Below are 11,960 nucleotides of genomic sequence, written 5' to 3' on the forward strand. Positions count from 1 at the left end.
GGCGTGCCCTGGCCAGGTCTGTGCTCACCACACATTTCTCCCAGACCACCGACATGCGCTCCTCAATGCCGTTGGTGCCCTCAGGAATCAGCGTGAAGTTGTCCTTGCCCACGGCCTTCTGGGCAGTGGTGAAGGTGCAGTGGGCACTGCCTGTCACCTGGAGGTCCCCACTGGAAACAAGCCAGGGTCAGAGGGGCCCAGGGGTCCTGGCCTTCCTGAGCCAGCAGAAGCCAGGTCAGCTCCAGCCCCCTTGGCCAGCACAACCGCAGGGGCTAGAGGTCATCTGAGCGGCTCTCGCTGGGCAGAGCTGGTGCCTCTGTGCAGGGGGGCAGGGACTGGTTCCTGCCAGGGGAGCCCCAGCTGGGACCAAAGGGCTCAGACTTCCCCCACCCGCCACTGTCCGGGCTGCCCCACGGGAGCCGTGGGAGAGGCCTGGGGTGTCAGGGCCACCAGTGGGCCACAGGCTTGGCAGGGTGTGCAGCGCGCAGCCAATCTGGGGCCACCTGGAGCGGCTGCTTACCTGGACAGCAGGCAGGTGAGGTGGTCTGCCGTAGTGGGGTCTGGGTTGACGGGGGGCGACGTGACAAAGGCTGCGGCCTTGGCCCAGTTCTTGCTCCAGTAGTGAGAACCGTCGGTGCCCAGGCTGGCAGTGATGGGCTCCCCAAACACGACCACCCCTGGAGCATGAGGCCCATGAGAGGTGCTCCGCTGACCACCTGCACCCCATGGAGCCCCGAGCACTGCTGCTGCTGACACCCCCGACTGCCCCTGACTTTCTTGGCCTCAGACAGCTTGTCCCCTGTCTAGAGTCCCTGGCCATGGGCAGGAGGGCAGAGGCCTGGGTCCCGGACAGATGTGGTTGGCCCTGGGGGTCCTTTCTCTGCCCACATCCCACCCCAGGACCCCAGGCACTCCAGCGGGGCCAGGGCGTGCCTGTGGGCCGCAGTGAGGCACGGTGAGCTGCATGGGGACTGACCGGCCTGGGGTGCCCTGGTCATGGCCTCACCAGGGTTCCAGCTCACAGCTGAAGCAGCTCCCACCAGCTGGTGGGTGAGAAATGCTCCCAGGTGGGGTGGGGCACCCCTCGAGAAGAGCCTGGTGGGTGGGGTACCCCCGAGAAGGGCCTGGCCTGCTGTCCCAAGGCTGCTTGGTGTCCTGAGTGAGGCCCAGGCCTTGCCCCTGCAGACCCCCGTTCACCTGCGCACCTCAGAGTCCTTTTCCCAGTTAACTGAGCGGATTTCAGTTTCAACCCTTGATGCAGGAAACACAAAGAAGGGCACCGCCCCTCCCCCTTCCCTGCGCCAGGGACCTGCACAGCCCCAGGCAGGCCCAGAAAACAAGGTTTCAGGACTCAGTGGGGACAGCAAGAGGAGGGGAAACCAGACCAGACCCAGAGGCCTTCTTGGGGACGCCCCCTCATTTACCCGTCACCTGGGTTCTGCACCTGGATCCTTGGCCATCTCCAGCCCCAGTGATTGCTGGACCTCCCTGGACCCTCTGAGCCCAGTAGCCTCTGGGGGACCCCACAGTCAAGCCCCTGCCAATCACAGCTCTGTGTGCCCCCCACCCACCCTGCATCCCCGGGTCTAAGGCTCTGCAGTGCCAGGCTCCAGCTGGCTGGCATTCTGTGGGCAGGTAGCGCCCCGGCTCTGAACACAGCAAATACTAATATGGGGGGCCCTCCTTGGTGGAACTGGATTTCTCTCTCAGACACTCCTCATCTCCTCATCATTTCATCCCCCCACACCCCCACTGGAAACAGGGTGAGCAGCCCCATGTTTGGCCTCAGGGCCCTGGTGAGCAGCTGCTGCTCCAATGAGGCTGGAAACTCAGCCCCACCCCGACGCAGGGACTCAGGTCCAGCCCCCTGCTCCAATGCAGGGACTCGGGGCCCTGGAGCGGCTGGAAACTCAGCCCCACCCCGATGCAGGGACTCAGGGCACCTGCATCTCCCCAGGGCTGCACCCAGGAGGCCAAGACCATGGCCCCCCGGCATCAGAGGCAGGGCTGGGCGCTCACCTCTGCGCTTGGCCTGGGCGATGGCGTCGGCCGCCCCCTTGCTCATCACCTTGGTGATGTACAGTGGACAGTTGGCCTGCTTGGCGATGGTGACAGCTCGGTACACCGCCTCAGCCTCCACCTGGGGACGAGGTGGGAAGGATCAGGCCACACGAGGGCTCTAGACCAGTGTGGGCAATGGGGATGCCCAGGGGTCACCCATGGGATCCCAGGCTCAGGGCAGCCTAGTAGGAGCGCCCCAGCCTTGGGCTCAGTGCCTAGGTCTGCCCACACCACGTTCTGGGCCTTGGGTACAGGTTGTAGGGTGGTGGAGGGGGGATTCATGCCTCCCAGATGAGGTCAGGGCGCGCACAGTGGCAGGGCCAGGAGCCCAGGGCCAGAGTCAGCACAGCCCCAGGCAGCAGCGGTCTGGGCAGAGTTCGCTCGGGTGTGCCGTGGTGCCCTGGGATCTTACCTCCTCGGGGTGGCTGAGCACGTGGCCCTCGGGGCCAGTGATGCCAAGCTCCAGCAACCGCTTCTGCTCCTAAAGAAACCAACAGGCTGCCTTGCTCCAGCCCTGAAGGGAGCCTGGGCCTTGGATGCTAATCCCAAGGCTGGGAGGCCCCATTCCCCAAGTGGTCCTGGACCCTCAGGCCTCCCAGAATTTGCCAGCCAGAGAACTCAGAATAGAGGGTGGAGGGGCTTGGAAAGGCGCGATTCCTGATCCCTGAGTTACCAAGGAGAGGACAGCTTGATAGGGGAAGTGGCTTGCCCGAGGCTGCAGAGCTCCTTACTGATGGCACCAAGACTCCACCCGCCTCCACCGTGCCCATCATGCTGACTCCCCCGGCGGGGGCACGTGTGGGGGTGCACACAGGCGGGGAGGGCACTGCGGGTCAGGAATGGGCAACCACTCCTTCCTCCAGCACTGCCCTTCCGTGGCAATGTGCACTACAGCGCCTGCTCGTGTCGGGCAAGACATGGTACTGGCCAGGAGACGCAGCCCCAGTACTGAGGCTCCCTCCCGCTGTATGTGGAGCATCTGCTGGACCCAGGACGACCTCCTGACGGTGCAGCCGGGGCCTGGCCTTGGGCCACAGAAGTGTCTGTGATGCCCCGATGCCCTCACAGCTGGACGGGTGGATGAGGACACTGGGGACCGCCCACGTGCCCCTGCCCGAGTGCCACCACCTTCCTGTAGCGCTCAGGAGGTGGGCAGAGCCCGTCCCATCCCAGGAAGTCTCACTGTGGGTTTGCAGTGTCAGGGAGGTGTGTCCTGTGTGGTGACCCCCACTGAGGTCCCACAGGGATGGGGTGGCCCACTCTCTGAACTCCATCTGTACCCATGGGTGCCTGAGCTGGAGGGGAAACAAGGTGCGGGGCCCAGGGGCCTGGGGGATCGGCGGCACCACACGTGGGCTCCGGCCCTCCCCAGCCCAATGGGATGTGTCTGAAGGATGTGGCCCTGTCAACATGGGTGCCCTTGGCTGGAAGGAAGGTGGCAACCCAAACCCCAGAGGGGACACCACTCCACAGGAGGGGCCTGGATCCATGGGGCTGACACTTTGGTTTTGAGGTATTTGGATAAGAAGTGTGGATCAAGGAGAAGCTGTTTTAAGGCCTCAAAGCTCCCTACCCCCGCCCAGTCTAACTCACTGGTTGACCTTTGACTCAGGGTAAGCTGTGACCCTCCCTCAAGGTTGTGTGGGATTCTGTGCTGATGTCTGCGTAACCTGAAGGTCACCCTCAGACCCCCGTCCCGCCCCACGGCAGCCCCCGCCACACCGGCAGCCCTGCCCCACAGCACCTCCTCCACGATGTCCCCGTTCTCAGCGTGCACCTGGGCCAAGGCCCCCAGGTCCCGGATGATGCTGAAGATCTCGTACATCTGGGAAGAGAAGTGGTGGGTCCTGGGCAGGACTGCGCCTGTGCCAGCAGCGGCCTGGGACACACCTGCCCACTCCCTTCTCCACGCCTGCCCTTACCTGGCTGTCGCTGCACTGGCACCGGTCCTTGTATGCCATGAAGACCAGGAAGGAGTTCACGCCTGGAGAAGAGGTGGGGATCAGAGGCTCAGTCATCACCAATCAGACAACCCGAGGAGGCTCTGCTGCTCCCTGCCCACTGGAGGGTCTTGGGCCCCTCTCCCGCAGTGCTTCCATGGATGGCTTGCCAGCCATGCGAGCAGACCCCTGCTTCCACGCACACACCAGCCAGCTGGGGAGTGAGGCGAGGCAGCCCTCACTTGCCTGCTCCTGTGCTCCGGGTTAAAAACTGATTGTCCACCCAGTGGCAAATGCAGGTGAGAACCCCTCACACTCGTCCAGCAGACCCCCCGTTACTGGAAGAGCCACTGTGCCTGGGCTCTCGGCCTGAGTTCCACTGGCCCCCCACAGGAAGTGCGGCCCGGGCTGCGCTGCCCTGGTGACCTCCATTCTAGCCGACCAGCACATCCAGCACCTGCCTGTGGGGCCTTGGAGGCCCGCTTGCCATGCCTGGCTCACAGTGCAGGCTTGTGGGACTGCCCAGATCTCAGGGCTGGGCCCTTAGGACGAGCAGAAGGACCAGGGGCTGCCTCTGACGTTGGGGCCCAAACAGGAAGAGGGCTGAGCTCTCCTGTTTCCTGGACAGCCAGAGCCCATCCACCTCCCCCGGGACTTGGGACCTCTGTGGGGACCCGCCTGGGCCTGGAGGCAGGATCCCAACCTCCCATCACTCAAGCCCACCCAGCCCATGGCACCCCCCTCCTGGCTAGGTGGAAAGTGCTAGTGTGACCCGCTAAGGCACGCTGGGGAAACCGAGTCAGCCTGTGTCCCACAAGCCATCCCTCTAGGTAGCAACCTGCATGTGACCTGGCATCTGGGGCCTGCCCCCAAGTGTCTGATGAAGGTGATGGCTGGGATGTGGGGCTGTCCCTGCAACACCACCCCGTGGGCACAGGACCTACAACTCCTGCGTGGCTCTCAGGCAGCAGAGGCCCCAGCTGTGCCCCCGCAGGGTGAGGGGAGGTGCAGGCCCTGCTTCCACCTCCACTCTGAGACACGAGGCCACAGGCCTCCCGGGTCCACTCACAGAAAAGCATGGGTGGCAGAGCAGCTGCCTGGAGTGAGGCCCAGGGACCAAGGACTGACGGGCTCCACCAGCCCCCGGGCAGGGAGGTGAGGGATCCTGACACCAAGGGGTACCTGTGTGATGACCATCACCCTCTGGGGAATGGGAACCCAGAGGAATGGCCTTGAAGAAACGCCCCTGCCTCCTTCAGGTCCATAGGGCCTGACAGCCTCCTGGGCTTGCTCGGACCCCATCCCGCCCCCACCTCCAGGCCGGAAGCTGTGGGCTGGACTCAGATTAGGAGAGATCAGTTATAATCAGATATGACACTTGTCAAACCCACTATGAAACTCTGATGTGGTTTTCGCTTCAGGGTTTTCTTGTGGGGAAAATGTTAAACTTGTTTATAGACTGATGTTTCAGCATAGATGACAACAAAAAGATACGGATTTAAAGGGTCTCCCTCTGAAAGGATCCCCAAATGCTAGGAGATGGGGAACTGCTGCTCTTCCACCCTGGGCAGTCTCTTTTCTAAGAAACCAGGGACCTGCTGTATCTTGTCATCGGGAGGATAATTCCAGGGTGGGTCCCTTGGATTGGGAAAGAGAAGGCCTCTTGGTCTAGAGCCTCTGAAGGTGGGATGGGCCTTCAAATGGCTTTTCTCCAACTTCAACTCAAACCTGGACACCGGCCCCTGGGGGAGATCAGCACCACCAGCAGGACACAGGGTCAGGGCAGAGGCCCCTCCGCCAGGCTCCATGCCCGCCCTCCAGCCCCTCCAGCCACCCTCACCCTTCTCCTTGACCAGGGCCTCCAGCTCCTCCTTGATGCTCTCGTGCCAGCGGGTGATGTCCACATGCAGGGAGTAGTCACAGCAGGCCGCGCTGTCCGCCCGCTCCCGCCACTGCTCGTAGGCTGACAGCAGGCTCACACCCGTGTCGGGGAAGACATGGTCCACTGTGAAGGCAGCATGGTCAGCAGCTTCCCCCACCGGTCCCCGGTTCCCACCTCTGCCTCCTCCATGGGAGACTGTTTCATGTTCCCAAGAGACCAGAGGACCATTTGAGGGAGACACAGCAGAGGCCACCGGCCTCTGAGAGAGGATGACGCTGTCACGAACCTGTTCTGTCACTTTGTTCAAAGAGGAACCTTCTGACCCAAGTCCCCCAGCCACCCTCTGAACACAGAAGGGAGAGGGGAGAGAGGAAGAGCCCCATCCAAAACCCAAACCACCCCACCCCACTCCCACATCGCACTTGGAGGAGCGCGGGAGGTCAGGGCTTTGCCTGCCTCCAGCTCCTGTCTCAGCCTGGGTGAGGCACCCCCAGGGCCAGACAGGGCCAGACAGGGCCAGTGTGCTGTCCAAGGTGCTGGGACCCGTCTCTCAGAGCCTTCCTAGAACAGTGGGAGCTGGGCTGGTTTCCCGAGTGCCCCACTGGCTCCACAAGACTTGAAAGGGGCCATCCTGCCCCCTGCACGTAGCCATCGTGCTGCTGCCCCACCAACCACACACCCAAGGCCCCAACACTGCTCACTGGCCTCTCCTGGTGCAGCCAGGAGAGAGCTCCAAGCCAGGTGGTCTGACAGGAGGGCACGCCCACCAGGGATGCCTTCCTCCAGCACAGCCCTCCCTCGGGCCCCTACGCAACCCAACAGGATGAAGTGGGCACCCACCCTCCCTGCAGCCACCCACAGTGCCAGCCTGGGCCTGCAGGCAGAGGAGGACAGAGGCAGGACAGAGGCCAGCCTCGTGTCTGTGGTGTTTCTCTGTCTTCGCGGGGACCCACAGCTGGCCGGGTGCCTTGGCACTGGCACAAAGCAGGTGGTCTCGACTGTGCAGACGTCCTGACCGGCTTGGGCCGCCGCCCGAAGGGCGTGAGCAGTGGCCAGTCTCCTCAGACGGCAAGGTGGGCTGCTGGTTTTCCCTCCGTTTGTGGCTGAGGAAACCAAACCGAGCCGTGACCTGGCAACGGCTAAGTGTCCCTGTGAGGCGTCTCAGGGTCCTCAGAGCTGCCCTCCCTGGCACGCCAGGGACATAAAGCAACTTACGTGCATTAACTCACACATGACTCACAAGCCTGTGAGGCCAGTGTTGTTTTACGGGTCAACGAAGTGTGGCTTGTAAAAGCCAGCTGAGTTATCTGGAGTCACATCGCTAGAAAACTATAGAACCAGGTTCAGCTAGGCCCCTCAGACCCATTCTCAACCACGGCAGTGATGTCTGCAGCAGACGGACGCAGCGGAGAGAATGGCACCCCAGGCCACGCAGTGCGGTCAGGGTCTAGGCTCTGAGGCCTCGTCCTGGCTCCTGAGCTCACCACGTGCTCATGGTGGGCAGGTGGACTCCCCTCACCCGCCTGTTAAACTGGGCTTAGCTGAGAGGGTTTTAGGAGGAGAGCATGTGAGCCGATGGGTGTCAGGATAGAGCCCGTGCCGGGCACGCAGCCAGCACTACAGAAATAGCAACTCTGGTTATTTTTTGATGGGATAATGATGAGCATTGCTTTTATCTTTTTTCTAAAAATACAGCCTCCATCCTTTACTCTTCTTGACATGAGCAAGAACCTTCCACATATCAAGCTTCCGAGGCATGTGGCTCAAGGTCAAACATGTATCTGGCATTTCAGAAAGCACGACCCATCCCCTTGCCCAAGGCATTTGAGTTTTCCAAACCCCAGCTCTGGGCCAGCTACTAGTGCCCAGGAAAGAACGAGTGGACACACGTCAGTCCACTGATTTCCCGTCCTGGAAATCCCAGGAGCATTCCAGAGCTGGCCACGCAGAAACACCCAGGGCGAGACACAGGGATAAGAAAGGCACTCCAGGTTCTCAGACAGATGCAATAAAGGCACCTTTAGATGACACTCCTCCTCCCACACACACCTGGCCAGAGGGAGGGCGGCAGATGCTGGCTGCCCCCTGTAGAGGAGGAGACCCAGACACTCACAGATCATGGTGGTTCCTCCTGCTAGCGCTGCCTTGGTGCCCTGACAGAAGTCGTCAGCCGGGGTCATGCCCAGGACGGGCATCTGCAGCCTTGTGTGGACGTCAACGCCACCGGGAAGCACCATCAGGCCGTGGGCATCAATGGTCTTGATGCCCCCAGGGACGATGAGGTTTTCTCCAATTTGTCTGAAAGCAGCAGAGATTTCAGTGGTTACAGTGAGCCCAGGTCAGAGCCCAAACGGGCTCCCAGCAACGCCGCAGAGCTGAAGTGTTTGCGTGAGCTGCAGACCCCGGGGAAAAGGCCAGCACGGCCGGCCACTCACTGGACCAGCTCCTCGGGAGTGCCAGGGAGCAAAGCATCCCTCAGCACAGCTCAGGACAGTCACTGCGGGGTCCAGCCTCGCGCAGACGCCACGCCCTGTGGTTTTCCACTCAGGTCCCTGGTTGCTACTTTTTTGACTACAGGAGGGAGCGGCTTGACAGACAGAAGCAGATGCGCTAACAGGTGTGGGCACCAGTATTTAGGAAGCACCTGCTGTGAGCCAGGCACGGTATTAAGTGCCACGATGAACAAAGAAACATGGAAGCTGGCGTCCTGCTTTTGCCCTACAGCCACCTGACATGCCTCTGCCCTCACCGAAGGCCGGGGCTCTGACAGTGGCCACCAGGTTACTGCTGCTAAGTATGGGTTTGGAAAAGAAGAAACCTCTCCCATGGATTTCACCCAAAAGTCAATGCCTGGATACCATGTGACCAGGGTGTACACACGAGCTGGGGATGTATTTTCAACTGCCTGGATACCATGTGACCAGTGTGTACACATGAGCTGGGAACTTATTTTCAACTGCCTGGATACCATGTGACCAGTGTGTACACACAAGAGCTGGGAATGTGTTTTCGGCAGAAACTTACTTTATCAAGCCGTCTTCCACGTGCACATCAGCGTAAAAGGACTGGTCGTCATTCACGATCCTCCCACCTCTGATCAGAAGGCGGTCACTCTATTTGGAACAACAAAGGGTAATTTTTCTCCAAACTGAGTTACTCAGCAACACCCTTCGTGCAACTCCTTTCTCTGGAATTATGATTGAAACATTCAGGCAAAATTTCTAGATGTAAAAACGAGCACGAAAGCCTGCAGTGGTTTACTATTCCCCAAAAAGTGGCACCAGGTACTCAAAACCAGTTGCCCCTGGAAGCGCCACGCACACTCCAGAGCTGCTGCCCAGGCCTCACTGAGGGCAAAGCCCGTGTTGGTGGAAGTGTGGCAGTGCCACAGGTCATATTTATATCTTCTAATTTACCATCGGATTAAGGAGCCCCAGCCTGAGGTAGGAGGTGAACGCTGTCTCATGGCCTCCTGTGCAGCCTCAGGGATCCTGCTCTCCTCCACCAGTCTTCCACCCACATGGGACCTGATAGAGCTGGGCTTTGGTTCCACCCAAACACTGCAGACCAGTGTTGGTGCCAGGAGGCGGAGGCAGAACAGCGCCCCCACAGGCATGGTCCCCACCCCAGGAGGCTGCCTCCCACTGAGGGGAGACCACCGGCAGCAAAAACACACATGCACACAGACAGTGACGAATGCACAGAGCACAGTGAGGGCGCCATGGCAGGGCCATGACAGAGGGGCTGGGAAGAGGACCTCTGGGGCGGGGGTGACTGATACAGGGGCAAGGCGGATATGGTGAGCATTCCAGCCAGGAAGCAGCTTGGCCCTGGGGCAGGAAAGGGCTTGAGCTGCCATCAGCAGACCTGGGAGGAGGCTGAGGTCTGGAACCTTCTGGTGGGGTGGTGGTGCCAGAGGCAGGTTGGTGGCCAGAGCTTGGCAGGGGCAGGATGTGTAAGCCTGGGGACTCCATGGCTGCCCCTGACTGGGGGCCTTAAGCAAGTTTCAATCCTAGTTTGATTGATGTTTTAAAGAGATCACCTTGGCTGCTGTGTTAGAAAGTAGATTGTGATGTTTAACAATGGAAGCAGGATCATTGCTGGAGTGATGTCTGAGTGAGATGAGGGGCTCCGGGACAGGACTATGGGAAGGGATGGGAGGACAGTGGATTCCAGAGAGGCTGGGAGTCAGGAGGGCAGGACCTGCTGATCAAGAGGCCATGGGGGTGATGGGGAAGAGATGGGGTGACCTCAGGTTCCAGTGCAGCTTGGACGCACTCCCAGTGGGGCACAGAGCATCAGGCTGGTGAGGCCGGCTCTCAGTGGGTCAGCCCTAGCAGCACAGAGCTGTGGCATTAGGCAGGGATTGACTCCAGAGCTCGGCAGTCATAAATCCCCCTCTAAGAATCCTACCAGATGGCCGGGAAGCAGAAGATTAGGCAGAAAGTGGGGTGTCACTGATGGGACTCTGCATGACCGTCAGAGGTGAAGATCTGACCTCAGTGGAGAATGTGGGAGAGAAACACAAAAAAGGAGCGAAAGGAGGTGGAGAAGGACGCACACGCGCTGGACTTGGCAGCGCTTTTCCCTCCACTGTCTCGCGTGCGCCTCGGCACGCCCAACGACTGACCACGCAGCACTGACCATCTGCATTTAACAGGGAGGTCCAGCTGTCTGCCCTGGGTTTCCGGGGCCCACCCATAGGTGGCCAGAGTCCTAGCCTGGGGCTGCAGCCTTCACACACCGTCAGTCTGAAGCCAAGAGCATTAAACTGAAGCGTACAATTCGTAAAACTCTCGGAATGAGAAGGAGTTCATTATCTAGTAGCCCCATTACAGGATTCACTGCTGACATCTAACTGTGAGGCTGTATTTTCAGGATCCCAGTGATGTGTAAACCACTACCCCGTAGTCTACAAACGGCTGGAAGACTATGCCACAGGCCAGACCTAATCCTCTACCTATCTTCATGCAGCCCTAGGCTAAGAATGGTTCTCGTATATTCACTGAAAACAATAAAAAGAGTATATCATGACTCATAAAAATTCTACGAAATTCACACTGCAGCATTCACAGATACACTTTTGTTGGAACACATTGGTGCCCACTGACTTCCTAAGTGTCCAGGACTGCTTTCCTGGCAGGGTCAAGCAGCCGCGACAGGAACAGTGTGGTCCACAAAGCTGACAACATTTATTCTCGGGCAGGTTGTGGAAGAAGTTTTAGACCCTTGGTCTACAGAGCTGTCCGTTCCCAGCTGCTGCACCTCTCCTCCTCCTGCCCAGTCCCAGCTGAGCGCCAGGCCCAGCCCTGACCCCGCACCACCATGCATTTGGAGCCTCTGTAGCCGAATCAGGCCCTGGCTGCCTTCCCGGAGCTGTCCCTCCTCTTCACTTTCCACCCCTCCCAGGGGACCCATGCATTTTCAAGGAAGCCCTAGAAAACGCAACCGGGCAGAGGGAGGCTTGAGGAGACGTGTGGTCTGGGCTCTCTGCTCACAGACACCCAAGTGTTCAGGCACCCACACTCAGGCTGGGTTTGGACCCCGGAAGAGACACAGCTGGGGGGTGGGGCCATGCTCCTCTAACTGCGCTCAACCAGATGAGGGTCAAAGTTCCCTGGAAGCAGCTGCCCCCCCGCACTGACACGGATGCCTGACCTGCCCCGGGAAGGGGTCCTCCTGCCACCCCCAAACTCGACCCCCACATGCCAGCTGGCTGGCAGGATCTCCTGCATCAAGACCAGACCCAGCCGGGCAGAACCCTCTGAAGGCAGCAGTCTGGAGAGGGGAGGGCTCCTTCCTCCCTCAGCTGTCTCGGGGAGTGGAGCCCACAGCCCACGGCGTGAGCTAATGCCAGAGGTCAGACCCCACGGCCCTCCCGCCAAGGCCAAGTCCAGAGTCGGGTCTGGGACCCCACGGACTCCCCCGCCCAGGTGCTGCCGGGTCCCGAAGCCTCCCTTCCTCCCACCCCCATCTCCCGCCTCCCGAGTGGGGAGGCTTTGTTTCCGGCAGAGCGGGACCTCCCGCGCCGGTGCGTGTGGGTGTTGGGGAGGGGTCTCCGCTCTCGGAGGCTCGGG

At 60.4% G+C, this 11,960-nt stretch overlaps 1 protein-coding gene across 1 annotated transcript in view; it reads right to left on the minus strand.

Moving 5' to 3' along the window:
• DPYSL4 (dihydropyrimidinase-like 4) overlaps positions 1-8,991 on the minus strand; it is a 14,230-nt gene extending 5,239 nt beyond the window's left edge. Inside the window, exons 1-9 of the mRNA XM_011980836.1 lie at positions 8,908-8,991; positions 7,997-8,181; positions 5,842-6,006; positions 3,984-4,045; positions 3,806-3,886; positions 2,474-2,542; positions 2,020-2,140; positions 521-677; positions 29-170 (exon numbers count right to left, since the gene is read on the minus strand). Coding sequence (XP_011836226.1) covers positions 29-170; positions 521-677; positions 2,020-2,140; positions 2,474-2,542; positions 3,806-3,886; positions 3,984-4,045; positions 5,842-6,006; positions 7,997-8,120 — 921 coding nt within the window. The 5' untranslated portion in view covers positions 8,121-8,181; positions 8,908-8,991. The remainder of the gene's footprint in view (positions 1-28; positions 171-520; positions 678-2,019; positions 2,141-2,473; positions 2,543-3,805; positions 3,887-3,983; positions 4,046-5,841; positions 6,007-7,996; positions 8,182-8,907) is intronic.
• Between the last annotated feature and the right edge of the window lie 2,969 nt (positions 8,992-11,960).

This window comes from Mandrillus leucophaeus, unplaced genomic scaffold (assembly GCF_000951045.1).
Source record: "Mandrillus leucophaeus isolate KB7577 unplaced genomic scaffold, Mleu.le_1.0 Scaffold219, whole genome shotgun sequence".
Classification (NCBI taxonomy): Eukaryota; Metazoa; Chordata; class Mammalia; order Primates; family Cercopithecidae; genus Mandrillus; species Mandrillus leucophaeus.